At 41.8% G+C, this 18535-nt stretch overlaps 1 protein-coding gene across 5 annotated transcripts in view; it reads right to left on the reverse strand.

Moving 5' to 3' along the window:
• The window catches only part of zdhhc8b (zinc finger DHHC-type palmitoyltransferase 8b), a 214474-nt gene that overhangs the window by 188186 nt on the left and 7753 nt on the right, over positions 1 to 18535 (reverse strand). The window contains exon 1 of one of the 5 annotated variants that reach the window (XM_069932567.1): positions 14267 to 14609. The exons of 1 other annotated variant lie outside the window; for it this stretch is intronic. In XM_069932567.1, the coding sequence (XP_069788668.1) occupies positions 14267 to 14364 (98 nt within the window). In that variant the 5' untranslated portion in view covers positions 14365 to 14609. Of the gene's footprint in view, positions 1 to 13781; positions 13843 to 14266; positions 14610 to 18535 lie in introns of those variants that run through there. 3 more of the 5 variants (XM_069932569.1, XM_069932570.1, XM_069932568.1) reach the window with 3 other exon arrangements.

The raw sequence follows: 18535 nt of genomic DNA on the forward strand, positions 1-18535 counted from the left end.
ATATCTGCAGACTACTCCAACTTTACTGGCCAATCTCACTTCCATCTTCCATAATTTTGCTGCCTATATCCTGACTCTCATCAAGTTTGATGATCACCCTTGCACCATGTAAACGAAACAGACATGCCATTTAAAACCACTGCAGACTTAAATTTCTCAATTATTAGACAGTTCCTCAGTTTCAAGAATGCCACTCTTGTTCCATGGTCAGTGAGCCAGCCAATGAGACAAAAGCACAACCTGCAGATTCTGTCACAAGTGGGATGAGGTGCATGTCTATGTAAGTAGGTGGTAATTTGGAAGGTGGTAATATCCTTTTTATGTTTACACCTGTACTTCTATATGATCCTGACAAATGAACTTGGGACGAACACAATTCTAAATTCTCTTTTCATGATTTGAGCAATCTAATGGAAAATGGATTCCTGATTTGTTAGGTATGTTACATTTTCTACAAAGAGGCTTTGCAAATGTCCATGATTCATTTCCTCATCCCACCCAGCAATCTATTGTCCCAACAGAACTTGAATAGAATGTCAATCTTCCAGGGACCCATCATGGACCTTTATTATGGAGGTGCATGATCAGTGATGTACTGTAGGGTCTATGGCCCCTTGACAGTCAAGAATTTTGAGTTCCAAAAATGGCAATACATATCTGGTTAATTAATCTTGCGGCATTTCATTTGTCATTGATGTGTGCTGAAGATAAGTCCACACGGTGTTAGGGAGATGGATCTTCTGCTCTAGGAGTCAGTCATAGAATACAGAAACCAATCCTTCTGTCTCCCAAATCTAGACCAATCATTCAGAAACCATTTACATTAGTCACATCTCACTAGTGGCAATTTCCAGTGGCCAATTAACTTTATAACCAGCAAGTTTGTCTAATGTGGGGAAACGCACGAGGTCACAGAGGGAATAAGTAAACTCCAGACAGACAGCTCCAGTGGTCTGTACGGAGCCCGGATCACTGAAGTTGTATTGCACCATAAGCAGCCCCTGCGTCAGAAGAGGTGGTTGATAAAGACCATGCTTGTCACCAGGCCTCAATACCAAAGAAAATGCTGTCAACTCTGGTAGTGTTGACTTTTCTTATGACAGTCAGCAGGAAGAATCCTCTGTAATTATTACACTTAATTAAGTTTATTTTAACATTGTCATAATTACAGCAGTCTGTGATTCCTTGGCATACTGTTCAAAGCTATGGGAGACAAGACTGAAGTTTTGGGAACTTAAGTAGGGAGTAGGTTTTCAGGTAGCACTGTGTCTTGTCAATCTTTTGTCAAGCCTGGGATGGCATTGCTGTTAAACAAAAAAGTCCTCAGATTCTGGGGTTGAGTGCAATACTCAAAGGTTCTGGAGAAATTTAGCAGGTCATGAATTAGGAAGTAAAGGGTCACCAAGGTTTCAGGCCTGGGCCCTTTGAAAGTGTGTCAGATAGATTCTAAAGGTGGAATCAATGACACTCATTGCAACAGTAGAGCTGTGGTTGAAAGATTATTGAACCATGCACTGGCTGCTTCTTTATTTTAGACATAAAGCACAGGAGCCCATATATCCCAAATACACCAATCAACCTCCAAACCCTATACATTTTGGGAGGTGGGAGGAAAATCTCGCAGGTCACAGGGAAAACATACAAACTCCTTACTAACAGTATCACGTTTATATCCAGATTGCTGGTGCGCTGTGCTAATCTGTGTTGCTTTCTCTATGATTAGCTCATCTCCCTAATGTTCCCCCTAAACCTTTCCCCTTTCACTCTAAAGCCATGACCTCTTGTATTTATCTCTCCTAATCTAAATGGAAAGAGCCTACTCACATTTATTCTGTCTATACCCCTCATAATTTTGTAAATCTCTATCAATCTCCCCTCATTTTTCTACATTCCAAGGAATAAAGTCCTAACCTGTTTAATCTTTCCCTGTAACTCAACTCCTGAAGGCACGTCAACATGCAAGTAAATCTTCTATGCACTCTTTCAGTCTTACTGATATCCTTCCTGTAGTTAGGCAACAAGAACTGCACACAATACTCCAAATTTGGCCTCAACAATGTTTAATACAACCTCACCATGACATCCCAACTCCTATACCCAATACTTTGATTTATGAAGGCCAAGATGCCAAAAGCTTTATTTCCACCCTGTATACCTGTGATACCCATTGCTGTATCTGACCCGACCTTGTTGGTTTTCGTGCAGTTGGATAATCATGTTGAGGAACTTTGGGGGGCATCCGATGCGCTCTAGTATTTGCCAAAGCCCTTTCCTGCTCACGGTGTCGAAGGCTTTGGTGAGGTCAACAAAGGTGATGTAGAGTCCTTTGTTTTGTTCTCTGCACTTTTCTTGGAGCTGTCTGAGGGCAAAGACCATGTCAGTAGTTCCTCTGTTTGCGCGAAAGCCGCACCGTGATTCTGGGAGAATATTCTCGGCGACACTAGGTATTATTCTATTTAGTAGAATCCTAGCGAAGATTTTGCCTGCAATGGAGAGCAACGTGATTCCCCTGTAGTTTGAGCAGTCTGATTTCTCGCCTTTGTTTTTGTACAGGGTGATGATGGTGGCATCACGAAGATCCTGAGGCAGTTTACCTTGGTCCGTGAAGCAAGGCTGTGTTCTCGCACCAACCCTCTTTTCAATCTTCTTCAGCATGATGCTGAACCAAGCCATGAAAGACCCCAACAATGAAGACGCTGTTTACATCCGGTACCGCACGGATGGCAGTCTCTTCAATCTGAGGCGCCTGCAAGCTCACACCAAGACACAAGAGAAACTTGTCCGTGAACTACTCTTTGCAGACGATGCCGCTTTAGTTGCCCATTCCAACCTTGGTTTGTCCTTCCAAAATGCAATACCTCACACTTGTCTGCATTAAATTCCATCTACCATTTTCAGTCCCATTTTTCCATTTGCTCCAGTTCCCTCTGCAAGCTTTGAAAGCCTTCCTCACTGTCCACAACACCTCCAATCTTAGTGACATCAGCAAACTTGCTGATCCAATTTACCACATTATCATCCAGATCATTGCTTTAGACAACAAACAAAGGACCCAGCAGCAATCCCTGAGGCACATCACTAATCACAGGCCTCCAGTCTGAGAAGCAATCATCCTCTACCACTCTCTGTCTTCTCCCAATGAGCCAATTTCCATATAACCATATAACAATTTATGGCATGGAAACACTCTGGTTCACTCAAACAACTCTGCTAGATCCCCCAACCTATTCTCCGCCCATAACCCTCCCACCCCCTCTTATCCATGTATATATCCAGCCTCCTCTTAAATGAAATTAACTCTGCTTCAACTATTTCCTCTGGAAGATTATTCCATTCAGCCACCACTCTGAGTGAAGAAACATCCTCTAATGTTTCTCCTAAAATTTTGCCCCCTTACCCTCAACTTGTGTCCTCTTGTTTCAACTTCCCCTCCTCTCAGGGAGAAGAGTCTACTTGCATCTAATCTATTCCCTTCATAATTTTAAACACCTCTATCAAATCCCCTCTCAACTGTCTACGTTCTAATGAATAAAGTCCTAACCTTTTCAATCTTTTTCTCTACTCTAGGTATCTTAAGCCAGGCAACATCCTTGTAAATCTTCTCTGCACCCTCTCCACCTTAGCTATATCCTTCCTATAATTTGGAGACCAGAACTGAACACGATACTCCAAACCTGGCCTCACCGACGCCTTAAACAGTCGCAGCATCACTTCCCAGCTCTGATACTCTAAGCTATGATTTATGAAGGCTAACATACCAAATGCCTTCTTAACCACCCTGTCAACATAGGAATCCACCTTCAAGGAATAATGCACCACAACTCCAAGATCTCTTTGTTCTTGTCCATTCCCCAATGTCCTCCCCTTTACTACATATGTCCTATTTTGATTATTTTTTCCCCAAAATGAAGCACTTTGGAAAGTGCTTACACTTCTCTACATTAAATTCCATCTGCCATCTTTCAGCTCAACTCTCCAGACAAACCAAATCCCTCTGTAATCCCTGAAAACTTTCCTCGCTATCCACCACTCCCCCTATTTTCGTCTCATCTGCGTATTTACTTACCCAGTTAACCACCCCATCATCCAAATCATTAATATAAATTATGAACAACGGGACCTAGCAAAGATCCTGGAGGCACACTGCTTGTCACAGGCTTCCATTCTGACAGACAGTTGTCCACCATGATCCTTTGCTGTCTATCCTCTAGCCACCTCTGAACCCATCTTACTATTCCTCTATTAATCCCTAGTGACTGAACCTTCCTTACTAACCTTTCATGTAGAACCTTATCAAAAGCTTTGCTAAAATCCAGATAGACAACATCAACTGCCCTACCTCATCTACCTTTCTTGTCACTTCTTCAAAAAACTCAACAAGGTTTGTCAAACATGACTTCCCCTTCACAAACCCATGCTGGGTGATCCTGATCAATCCCTGCTTATCTAGATATTTATACACATCATCTCTAAGAATACCCTCCATAACTTTCCTACCACCGAAGTCAAGCTTACAGGCCTACAATTACTTGGCCGACACCTCATGTTTTTTTTAAACAATGGAACTACATTAGCAACCCTCCAAACCCGTGCCACCACACCCTCCTCCAGTGATCGTTGAAAAATCACTGACAGTGCCTCTGCTATTGGCTCCGTGACCTCCCTTAACGTCCTGGGGAAAATCCCATGAGGACCAGGAGACTTGTACTCTTTAACTGACCTAGAAGCTCCAAAACGCTCTCTTTACTAATCCCTATCTTTTCCATAACTAAGCCATTTGCCCCATTTATCTCACATAGTCCAATGTCCTTTTCCTTCATGAACACAGATGAGAAAAAAAATCATTTAATATCTCTCCCTTCTGGTATGGTTCCTCACACAGTTCACTGCTCTCATTTTCCTGCGGTCCTATTATATCCTTAACCCTCCTTTTACTATTCACATATCACAATCCCTTAGGATTCACTTTTACCTTATAAGCTATTGACACCTCATACCTTCTTTTTGCCTTTCTAATTTCCTTCTTAAGGTTTTTTCTGCAATCCATGTAATAATCATACATCTTATCCATTTTTTGCTTCTTAAATTTAGTCAATGCCCCCCTTCCTAATTTTTCCAGAAAACCACGGTTCCCTTAAGCTTTTGGCCTTGCCTTTCGATCTGACTGGCACATAAATATCCTGTACTCTCAAAATTTCTTCTTTAAATACCCTCCAAATCTCCTCTACATCCTTTCCAGAAAAAAGACCAGCCCATATAATTTTCTGCAAATCCCTTCTCATTTCTTCAAATCTAGCCTTCCCCCACTCGAAGACCTTCAACCTCGGACCTGACCTATCCTTTTCCATATTTAAGTTGAAGCTAATGGTCCCATGATCACTGGATCCAAAGTTCTCACCAATGCACACTTCCATCACCTGCCCTATTCCGTTCCCTAACAATAGATCTAACACTGCCTCCCCTCTAGTAGGCACCTCAACATACTGCTGTCAAAAGCAATCCTGAACACATTGTACAAAATCTAAGCCATCCTGCCCTCTCACTGATTGTGTTTCCCAATCAATGTTAAGAAAATTGAAATCACCAACTGTCACAACCCTATTTCTACTACACATCTCAGCTATTTCCCTGCACATTTGCTCTTCCAGTTCCCTATCCTCTTTTGGCTGCCTATAATATACCCCTATATTTGTAGCCTCACCTTTCTTATTTTTTAGTTCAACCCTCTGAGCCTCGCACAATGAATCCTCCAGTCTATCTTGCCTCAGCACCGCTGTAACATCTTCCCTGACAAGCAATGCCACACCTCCCCCTTGTACCCCACCAATTCTGTCATGTCTAAAGCAGCGAAATCCCAGAATATTTAGCTGCCAGTCACAATCTTCCTTCAACCTTGTCTCACAAATAGTTATCACATCATAATACCACGTGTCAATCCACACCATTAGTTCATCCACCTTATTTACCACACTCCTTGGATTGAAATAAATGCATCTCAGAGATCTTCCATATTTAACTTTCTGCCTCTCACCCTCTCTACAATTGTTACTATGGCCACTATTTATTACCTGCTGCTGTTCTACCTCTAGATTGTGTGAAAAAGCCTTTTTTCTTTGCCTAAAGACTCCATTCTTGCTCTCCTCCCTGATATGAACCCTTGTCCCCAACCTTACTAGTTTAAAGCCCTAGCAAATGCCCTTGCCAGGAAACTGGTACCTCTGGGATTTAGATGTAACCCATTATTAGAGTATAGGTCCCATCTCCCCCAGAAATGGTCCCAGTGGTCCAAAAAATTAAAACCCTGTCATTTACTCCACCCCTTCAGCCACACCTGACTCCATTTTTGTCCTCACTGTCGCATGGCCTAGGAAGAAATCCAAAGATTACACCCTTAGTGATCCTTCTTCTGAGCTCCCTCCCCAACTCCTTATATTCATTTTGCAGGATAACTTCTTCCTTCCTACCAATGTCGTTGGTACCGACGTGAACCACAACCTCATGCTCTTTCCCTTCCTCCTTTAGGATGTTCTGAACTTGTGTAGCCACATCTCGACCCTGGCACCAGGGAGGCAAACCACCATCCAGTTTTCTTCATCTTGTCCACAAAATCCTCTGTCCATCTGCCTCACCAACGAGTCCCCTATAACTATTGCCCTATTCTTACTATTACTTCCTTTCTGGGCTACAGAGGCTGATCCTAACCTCTGCCTACCTTTCCCCTTCCTCAGTACTCAAGGAGAAGTTCTGATTTCTAAGGATTTCAGGCTCAGATGCTCTCTCTAGAGCCCGACCTTTCTCTTTCTTCTTCCTAACAGTAACCCACTGCTCCTCCTCCCGTGGGCCAGGTGTGACCACCTGACTATAACTCCTATCTATGACGGCCTCAATCTCCCTGACCAAATACAATTTACAACTTCTCCATATGTCTGAACCTTCTGAACTAACCTCCCACATAGGACCTTGTTAAAGGCCTTACTAAAGTCCATGTAGACAACATCCACAGCCTTTCCTTCATCTACTTCCTTGATAACCTCCTCAAAAAATCCTTAAGATTCATTAAACCCGACCTACCACACACAAAGCCATGTTGACTATCCTTAATCAGCCCTTGGCTGTCCAAATACTTGTATATCCAATCTCTCAGAACACCCCTCAATAATTTACCTACTACTGACATCAGGGTCACCAGCCTGTAATTTCCTGGTTTACTTTTGGAGCCCTTTTTAAATAACGGAACAACATGAGCTACCTTCCAATCCTCCGGCACCTCATCCGTATTTCTGCTAGGCTTCCTGTAATTTATACACTAGCCTCACTCAAGGCCCGGAGGGATACATCTACCTTTATACACTAAGGCAGCAAGCATCTCCTCTTTCATTTCTAGATGTTCCATAACACTTCTGCTACATGCCCTATAATTTTCCCAGATATCTGCATTACTCCAATTGTTTTCCCTCAGGCTTAAGTCCTATTATTTGGCCAATGGCCCATTGTTCTGCAAACTAAATCTTTTCACCTTCATCTCCAATAAGATACTGCTTTATATTTTTTCCCCAATTAATATTTTGGCCTCAACCCACCACCTCCTTCAGTGGCTCAATGTCAAAATGTTGTGAACATTTCCAAGTAGTACATCAGGATGTTTCAGTATTATTAAGGTTACTATACTATGGAATAGAACAAGTAACCTCCATACAACTGATTAACAAAGCAGTTGCCCAACATCCTTCCAGTTGGGAGATGAGCTCACGTTCAGGAGGGATTTTGTTTCAAATTGTTCAAGCAAAAAAACTTTGTAATCATTCTTCACATTTTATTTTACTGAATCAGATTCTAAATCAGTAGATTGTAAATGTTATAATGAGCCCACCTCACTGACAAAAGGCAAAGGAGGAAAAACCCAACACCCAACCCCAACCAACCAATTTTCCCCTGCAGCCGCTGCAACCGTGTCTGCCTGTCCCGCATCGGACTTGTCAGCCACAAACGAGCCTGCAGCTGACGTGGACTTTTACCCCCTCCATAAATCTTCGTCCGCGAAGCCAAGCCAAAGACAAAGAATGAGCATACTGACAAGACCAAACCTAGGCATGATTGGGATGAAATAAACACACAACTGACAACTTGTGAATCAATAATGCAATGAACCAACTTCCTGACTGCTATTCTGGAGAAATACCCTATGAACATCATAGGCATTTTTTTTTTTTTAAATAAATGTTTCACAAACTGCCACTGATTTCCAGATTAATGTCATTCAACGGCAACAATAGCAAATAAAATATGAACAGACATCATTCTCTCACAGGACTTCAGTAATAACAAAGTGTCTTTTGCCACAAATCTAACATGCACCCAAGATTACGAGATTTAAGTTCCCAGTCTGTCCTGTTCTACATATCAACTCAAACTGGAATAATAATTTCAAGTTCCACAGACACAAGTTCTCTTTTATAATAGTCAAGTAAACAGTTTTCAGATTTCAGAAAAATAAAGTACTTCTTGGACCCCATTAGAAGTATCAAATCCTTACATGTTGTTCTAGTTGTATTTTGTATGTTATCTGTGTAATGGACAACACCAACATGGGTTGTTCGGACACTGATCACAATGGCTTTAAAGAATTTGGATGTTCTGATAGTGAATAACCGAAAGATAATATTCAGGTGCAGTAAACAAAGAAGCATGAAAAAAAATAGGATTTATTGGAGCTAAAATACAACACATTTGTGCGTGGAAGGTCGTGTTTGACCAATCTTGTTGAATTTTTTGAAGAGGTGACTAGGAATGTTGATGAGGGTAGAGCAGTGGATGTTGTCTATATGGACTTCAGTAAGGCCTTTGATAAGGTTCCGAATGGAAGGTTAGTTAGGAAGGCTAAGTCCTTGGGTATTAATTTAGAGATAGTCAAATGGATTCAACAGTGGCTGGAAGGAAAGTGCCAGAGAGTAGTAGTAGATAATTGTTTGTCAGGATGAAAGCCGGTGACAAGCGATGTACCTCAGGGTTTGGTATTGGGAACGTAAATTGGATTAGTAAATATGGAGATGATACTAAAATAGAGGGAATTGTGGATGATGAAGAGGGTTTTCAAAGATTGCAGAGGGATTTAAACTGCTTAGAGGAGTGGGCAGAAAGATGGCAGATGGAGTTTAATGCTGATAAGTGTGAGGTGCTTCATTTTGGAAATAATCTAAGCAAGATATATGTGGTAAATGGGAGGGTATTGAAGAATGCAGTGAAGCAGAAAGATCTAGGAATAACGGTGCATTGTTCCCTGAAGGTAGGAGCACATGTGGATAGGGTGGTGAAGAAGGCCTTTAGTATGGTTGCTTATATAAATCAGTGCATAGAATATAGGAGTTGGGAAGTAATGACGAAACTGTACAATGCATTGGTGAGGCCAAATTTAGAGTACTGTGTGCAGTTATGGTCACCAATTTATAGGAAGGATATTAACAAGATAGAGAGAGTGCAGAGAAGATTTACAAAAATGTTGCCTGGATTTCAGCATCTGGAATACAGGGAAAGACTGAGCAAATTAGGTCTTTATTCCTTGGAACGTTGAAGGCTGAGAGGGGATTTGATAGAGGTGTTTAAGATAATGAAAAGGATAGATTGAGTTGATGTGGAAAGGCTTTTCCCATTGAGAGTAGGAGAGATGGATACAAGAGGTCATGGGTTGAGAATTGATGGGCAAAGGTTTAGGAGTAACATGAGGGGAAGCTTCTTTACTCAGAGAGTGGTTACTGTGTGAAATGGGTTTCCGGGAAAGGTGGCAGAGGCAGGGTCAATTTTGTCATTTAAGGAAGAGTTGGATAAGTATATGGATGGGAGGGGGATGGAGGGATATGGGCAGAGTGCTGGTAAGTGGGATTAGAGGAGGGTACTTGGATCAGTGCGGACTAGAAGGGCCAAAATGGCCTGTTTCCGTGCAGTAATTGTTATATGGTTACATTTTAAATATTTATGGCTCTTGTAAGATGTTTGGAGCATAGTGCTTGGAGCATAGTGCAAAGGTTTGGTTCCCTCGTACATTTCTTTGAAGGGAGTGAAACAAAAGTTCACCCCATTGATTCCTGAAAAGAGAACACTGCCAATCAAGAGAGACACAGAGAGACAGAATGGGTTCCTATTTGATGAGAAGTGATTTCATTTAAAAAAATTAGAAACTATCTTTTCAAGTTCTCAGAGACCATTTGGAGAGTGGAAAACTCAGGATAAGAATCGTTGGATAAGCCATGAATCATTTGGGATGAAGTTAAGACATTTCATATGAATATTGGGTCATTATTTTGAGTTTGAGTGGTCAAATCTGAAATTGAGCAGATTCTGAATTAAGGATATAGTGATGGTATAGGAAAATTAAGCTAAAGGTATCAGCCATCGTTATACTCAATGGGAAGGGTAGCTTCAAGGTCATCTGCTCCTATTCCTATTCCAATATCTTCCTAAAAAACATGAGACAATTTTGTTCTGTTATAAAACTTAAATATTTAAATACAACTTGCTGATTACAATGATAGTACAACACTGAAATTTCTAAGCAACAAAAATGAAAGAAAGTGGACAAATTATTTAGATACCTGTAAACAAGGCTCATTTACTGGGCTGTATTCTCCTCCACCTATAACATATCACACCATACGGGACCACAGATTTCACCTCTAGGAGTTTAATTACTAAGATACAGAATGATTGCATTGGAGTGCATTTAAACATTTTTATTGCTATGTGCATCAAGATACAGTGAAGAGCTTTGTTTTGCTTGCCACTCAGGCATCAACACAGTAGGCAGTGCGATAATAACAAATTAACTAATAAATAAGAACATTATTGGGAGCAATGTTACAAAATAATACAGGCTATAAAGTATAAAAATGTAATGCAAGGCAGAGAGAAAAGTACAGTTAAAGGCAGTGCAAGTAAGAGATCCATTTAATAATCTCATAACAGGAAGAAGCTGTTCTTGAATCTGGCCCTTGCCATATGAGCACAATTTCTGTGCTTCATATTATTCATATTCCTTAAGGAATTTTGATGTTCCACACCTTCCTACACTGGAATTTCCAGCTGTGACAACATTAGTACAAATTTCTTTGATCAGAGCCTTCCATCCAAATTTGCATCTTAAAGCAAATTTAAAATATTGATGGTCCACAAAACAGTAAACTTTAATTGAAGTCTTGCTGTCTCCTCTATTTCTGCCACTGCAATATTCCAGTCTTATCGCCATTAAGCAACCAGCTCACTCACACAATTTTAATGTGCAATCAAGGAGATCCACATCTGATCTCATAATCCAAGTAATTGACACAAATTTATACATTGACAGGCTTAGGAAGCAGGAAATCTTAGAATCCTGCATACAAATAAAGCATAGAATAAAAGGGGGGAAATGGAGCAGTCACATTGGATGGTAGAATGTATGATTAATACTCCACATTATAAACCACCCTTCCACAGCCAAAATAAAATCTTTACATAGAACAGAGCTTGCAGCACTTAAAACGCCAAAAAAAAAAAAAATCACAACCAGCATTAAAAATCAGTCTGTCAATAAGAATGTTTTTTTTTCAACTTTGGCATAAAATATTGACTTGGGCAGGAATGACCTGCCAAACAAGTTTTCCAAACCCAAACTAAAATGTAGTACTGAAGAATCATTTCTAGCAGAAGCAACACAAGAAAATGCTTTTCCTGTCATGCCTCATTTAATGATTGAAGCTCTTCCATTCATGGATTTTATTAAAACACTGCAGATTCAGAACAACAAATCTTTCAGACTGTACAAGATAACACTTCGCATTTGAACAACTTAAGTGCAATTTTTAATAAGGAATTTTAAAAAGAGTTAGTGTAAATGCTGTATATAGGAAGAGAAAGTAATTAGGAAAGCCAATTGAAGGTCACCATTTATTTCAAGGGGGACCAAATACTGAACTAAAGTGAGGAAATCATGTTTGAGTTATACTGGACATTGGCAAGACCACATATGGAGTACTGTGTACAGAATTGTTCTCCCCTTAATGCATGGCTGAGGTTCAGAAAAGGTTTACCAGCCTGGATAGATTGTCTTTCAAGGACTGGTTTGAACATACCAGGATGTGTCCAGAGAGTGAAATTACATTTGGAGAAATTAAGATCTTAAAGGGTCTTAAAGGGACATGAATAGAGGTTTCTTTTTGTGGGAGAATCTAGAACAAAGATTCATCATTTAAAAATAAGGGTTAACCATTAAAGACATAGATGATATTTTTTCTTTTTTAAAAAAAAGGCAGCATGGTTGGCATAGTGATTAACGCAATGTCAGTGATCGGGACCAGGGTTCTAATCCTGTGCTATCTGTAAGGAGTTTGTACATCCTCCCCAAGTCTGTGTGCACTTTCCCCAGGGGCTCTAGTTTCCTCCCACTATTCAAAACATAATGGGGTGCGTTAAATGGATGCTAATTGGGAGGCACGGACTCATGGGCCAAAATGGCCTGTTACTGTGCTGTATTTATGTATATTTAAATCTTTGGAACATTTTCCCTGAAAGGGCAACAGAAATAAACTCTCTGAATATTTTTGTGACAGAAGTAGTAGTCATAGCAAAGTTGGCTTGCAGGGTTGAGTGGCTTACTCCTGTGCCAAACAGGTATGAAACTAAAATTGGCCAATCAACTTCCAAAATGAGAGGTGGGAAGTAGAAGGAGTGGGGGAGCCAAAATCTATAGTTCCTTATCTGAACTAGAATTTCAAAAGCACAAGAGACAATATTATATAGAATATACAAGGACAATCCCAATTGGTTTAGACATGACAAGAGAACAAATTGCTGATGAACTGAGCACACTCTGAAAACCTACACAGGAAAGAAAAATATTGCTGAAAAAGTAGATTTTGACAGAGGTATGATCCAAATAAATGGACAAGCATAGTGAGGCAACAGAATGGGAAAAGTGAAATCACAATGAAAATGGAGTAGTCCTGGCACAAAAAAAGGGGCAGGAAGTCAAAACAAGACTGGAACAGAAAAATAAATTACAATCATTGGAAGTCTGAAGGGGAAAAAAAACAGCAGAAAATCCAACAGCATCTAAACACAAACTGGATAGATGAACTATTCAATCAGAATAAATCATGTTAGAGTTGACCTTGCTTCTAAATAAATCTACAGAATTTAAACTCAACACAAGGCCAAACTGGTCAAAAGTTTCTGCATAACTATTCAATAAATGTGTGTTTTTAATATACACCTATTTATAGGAACTCTCATTGCAAAGAAAGTACAAGAGTGAAATTTATTGCAATAGCCCATTTTAATAAAATTAACCTTTGTCAAAATTAGGATAAGATTTCAGATTCAGTTTACTTCAGAACTACCATTATTACAAATCTCGGAGCACTGAAATCCATGCCAATTCAAAACAATGCAACTCAACACTTCAAAACTCAACACGTTAAAATAAAATAATAATTTTTATTTGCAAAATTATAAACAAGGAGAAAATATTTGTTTGCTATTTCTGTAAAACATCCAAAATCTTTTTCAATATGTACCATCTAACACCATTCATACTAGCAGTGATTTAAAAGCCAGATCCCACCATCTAAAGATTCTCTTATTTTAAAAAAAAATTCCTAGTTTTCACATCTAGCATCATTTTTCTCATGACGGAACTAAAATTTCAATGTTACATTTTCTGAACTGCAAATGAGAACACCAATCTCTAAATATACAAAGCAATCTGCACCAAATAGTATGCCACAGGTCTCGCCTGTAACACATGCACATACATGTACGAGTCGCCACACACATGTATACCACACATCCCAGGCCTGATCTGGGGTCTCCGCCAGAAACGTCGAACTCTCGCTCCCGAATGTCCTCCCCCACCCCTCACTCCCACTGATGCTGTCGGGTCCCCGAGTTCCTCCAGCAGTTAATTACCTCTGTGCACATGCATAACAGCACTCGTACGACGTAACCCATCGTTGGACACAAACATAGAACACTTCTACGTCGAAGGGAACAGTCAACATTTACACGCATCGATAGAACAGTTGCGTAAACCGCAATTTGTTGAAAACATATCACAACAAACCAAAAAGGTGGGACATTGATCTATGTGCTTGGTGCATAAATACAACGTCCAGGGCAGATGTTGAGCTGGATCAGCAGCCCCGGGGCCTGCGGTTCCTGTCCCCTCACCAAATAGCACTCAATCCCTCGCACCCCAGCCGGCCCTCGACCCACCTCACCCCCTTACCCTGGGACTTACGTGAAGGCGAAAAACAAGGTGGTGGCTCCCACTAGCAAGGCGGCGGCTGTCGAGACCGGGATGTACTGGGTGGGTTTAAATTTCTTTCCACTGGGCATCCTGTAATTCCCACATAGTCTCGAGAGGGGGGGGGAAAGAGTGTGACGGGCCGAGCCGAGCCGCGCCGCGCGCAACAACTCCTTCCACCGCCGAACCGATTCACTGGGTGGGCAGGCGAGCGGCCGACTTTGAGGGCTGAAGGCCGCAGTTCAGAGGCGGCGGAGGAGGAAAAAGAAAGCCCCTCCCCCCCCTCCCAGCAACCTAGCCCGGGCGGAAGGCGGGGCCTCCGTGAGCGGGACGGACGGGTGGGAACGTCAGACGGTAGGACACCGCCCCCTCCTTCTAATTGGACGCTCCGGAACCTCCGCCCACCTGCGGAGAAACCCGTCCTGATTTGCATCGAACAATAAGAAGGAGACGATGCTTCTCTTTCATTGGTGGTTCGGTGTCGAGGCGAGTGCGTTTCTATTGGCTGTTGTGAGGGGGCAGGTGCCCCCCCCCCCCCCCCCCACGCATCTGCTCCATTCATGCTGAGTGCGTGAGATAGTTTCGTGTAATATGATCCCGAGCCAGCGTCCTTGTTCATCTGAAAATGGCTTGTCTTCCCAGAAAAGGAGGAGATTGAGGGGTGGCCTTAGGCCCTTCAGCCCAGCTTGTCCATGCTAGCTAAGGTGCTTTCCGAAGCTCGCTCTTATTTGCCTCACATCCTCCATGTGTGGCAGAGATCAGGTCGATGTGAGTCAGATGCAGGCAAATAAGGGCGAGCTGCTCCTGAAAGCACCTGGACAAGTTGGGCTGAAGCGATGGACGTTCAAGCACAGAGCTTGGCCACAACAACACAAAGGTTCAGAAGCCAGCTGCATGAATTACTATCTCCTATTTTTTTAAAATAAATACAAATATATCGTCGGAAGTAAAGTGCATCACTATAATCAGTGGAATTTAGAAGAATGAAGGGTAAACTTGCTGAATCACATAAATTCTGAGGTGGTTTGACAGTCTGGAAGGAGAGATAAAATGTACTTTCGGGGCTTTTTTCTCTGGAGTGTAGAAGATTGAGGGGGGACTTGATAGAGGTGTTTAAGATTTTGAAAGGGACAGACAGAGTAAACGTGAATAGGCTTTTTCAATTAAGAGTGGGGGAGATTCAAACTAGAGGGCATGGTTTAAGATTGAAGGGGGAAAATTATAAGGGGAACATGAGGGGAAATTTCTTTACGCAAAGGGTGGTAGGTTATTTAGTCTGCCGATGTAGTATTGTAATTTTTATTACTTTATGTTTAATCTTTTTACTGGAACTTTCTATTTTATTCATGTTATAAAAATCTTAAATAAAGTTTTTTAAAAAAAAGCAAAGGGTGGTAGGGATGTCGAATGAGCTTCCGACAGACGTGGTCGAGGCGGGATCATTGGTTACATTTAAGGAAAGACTGGATAGTTACATGGATAGGAGGGGATTAGAGGGGTATGGACCGGGTGCTGGTCAGTGGGACTAGGAGGGTGGGGATTTGTACGGGATGGACTAGAAGGGCCGAACTGGCCTGTTCTGTGCTGTAAGTGGTTATATGGTTTTATGGTTATAGGTACGTGGATGGGAAAGAGATATAGACCAAACGCAGTCAATTGTGTCAGCTTAGCATATAAAGTTATTATAAAAACTTAATATATATTTATCATTTCCAAAAGCAAACTTTGTTGCAAGCACTATGATTGGATAAAATGATCACTACTGCTTTATGTTGTGAAGGAAGTATTTTTCATGACCTCTCTTTGATCAGAAGATATTAGTCAGCAACATCACCTCCTGCTAACCTTGAAGAAAACTGCCCACATTGATCTTTCAACCTGACAGTGGGCGTTTTCTCTTTCAATTGTTACTGAAATATTTTCCTTGAGAAAAATTGTCATTGACCCATTTCCTTTGAAGTTATGAAATCAAGCACATAACTAGTCAATTAGGTACGATTAAAACAGTGGTTTTCAAACTTTTTCTTTTCACTCACATCCCACCTTAAGCAATCCTTCACTAATCACGGAGCTCCTATGGCATAGGGAATACTTAAAGTGGAAAGAAAAAGTTTAATTTCCCCTCACCCTTCTACGCTCCAGGAAATACATTTATAACCTCTTTAACTCTTTAACTCAGTTCCTGAAGTCTCGGCAATGTCCTAGTAAATCCTCTCTGCCCTCTTTCCATCTTATTGATATCTTTCCTGTAGTTAGGCAACCAAAACTGGGCACAAAACCCCAAATATTTCCTCACCAATTTCTTCGATACAATCGTAAAAATATCACAGTGCACTGAAATGACCATGCCGCAATGATTTGATTTGATGACAAATTATTTTTGGGGAAACAAGAACTGATTTGTACAATTTCATTGATTTAAAGTTAATGACATTTAATTTCACTCATTTCTTCTTAGCCAGTCTCTTGTATAATCCAAGTACAGAAGTCTCAGATGTACAGTTTCTGAACCATAACGAAAAAAAAACCAGCTCAGTAGGTAGGACCAAAAAAAAAGCCATTTCCTCATTCCTCCTCCCCTATTTACCTTGAACCATATTTACATATTTCCCTATAACATAGGAGGCTCTTCAGTCCATCAGCTCTATGCCAGCTATTCTCTATAATCCATCCTCCTCACATTACCCTCACTCTACTTCCCACCTGCTCACCTGAGGCAATTTATGCCAGGCAATCAACCCAACAATCTGCACCTCCTTGGAATGTGAGAGCACCTGGAAGGTGGGTGGCGAACCCCATGTGGTCACAGAGAAAATGTGCAAACTCCACATAGATGGCACTGGAGATCCAGACTGACCTTAGGTCATTGGATCTATGAGGCAGCAGCTCCACTAGGGGCACCCTGTGCTACACTGAAACTCATTCAGAGAGTAATAGGACACTAGCATGTGCTGATTTATTATTCTGCCTAGTGCAGAATTAACCCAGACCATAACACTCCATACTCCTCCCATGCACATATCCATCAAGATGTTTCTTAAATGTCAATATCGAGCCCACATCCATGAGTTCAGCTCGGAGCTCATTCCACACCCTCACCACATTTTGTGTGCATTTGCTGTGAGCAAATTGTTTGCTGTATTTCCTGCAATGCACAGTCATTGCAACCCATAAACTCCTCTGAATCTTCCAGAAAGGCATAATTACTTTCAATTTAAGTGTTATTTTGATTGACATTGTGGAAACCTACCTCTTGTCAGCACCTTATCTCACAAATAAATTCATGAACTTCCACTAGATCAGGAATGGCCAATCTTTAAATTTTTAATTTAGACATACAGCACGGTAACAAGTCATTTCAGGCCATGTGTCCATGCCACCCAATTAACCTACATCCCCAATACGTACTCGTGGGCCGAAATGGCCTGTTACTGTACTGAATGTCTAAACTAAAAATTAAAAGGTTGCCCATCTAGATTCCTCTAGATCACACATGTCAAACTCTGGCCCGCGGGCCAAATTTGGCCCGCGATATAATTATATTTGGCCCGCAAGATCATATTAAATATATATTAGAGTTGGCCCGCTGGCCGCCGCGCAAGTATAGCACATGCACAGCAGCAAGCAATACCATAGTAGTTTTTAGCACTTCCACAGCAGGCACAGCAGTACACTGATATAGTTAACGGGAACGTTAATTAGATATTCACAGCGGCGCCGATACAACGGACCCGCCGCCTAGCTACAACGGACCCGCCGCCTAGCTACAACGGACCCGCCGCCTAGCTACAACGGACCCGCCGCCTAGCTACAACGGACCCGCCGCCTAGCTACAACGGACCCGCCGCCTAGCTACAACGGACCCGCCGCCTAGCTACAACGGACCCGCTGCCTAGCTCCATGTGGCTGGACGTGGTGGGACACCTCCGCGTCTCCTTGAGCTTCATCTGTGGGCGGGTGCTGCTGGGCATCGGACTTTCCGCTGGGGTGGAGGTCGTGGACGAGTTCCACCGCTCTCACGATATTCCCGGTGAGATGGCGAGACCAGCGGGACTCCGTGGGTTGTTGGCGGCGGTTGCGGCAGGCGGAGGAGGGAGAGGGGGCGGGGGGGGATGCCGCTCGGGTTTGCTGGCTGGGCTGGGGAGGGCTCCCTGCAGATCTCTGCTCCCTGGCATGCTTCTCGGCAACGTGCGATCCTTGGCTTAAAGGTTAGAGAGAATTATTATTTATTGAATATTTTATTTCTTATTTGTTAATGCTTCT

The sequence above is a fragment of the Narcine bancroftii genome, chromosome 4 (genome assembly GCF_036971445.1).
Source record: "Narcine bancroftii isolate sNarBan1 chromosome 4, sNarBan1.hap1, whole genome shotgun sequence".
NCBI lineage: Eukaryota > Metazoa > Chordata > Chondrichthyes > Torpediniformes > Narcinidae > Narcine > Narcine bancroftii.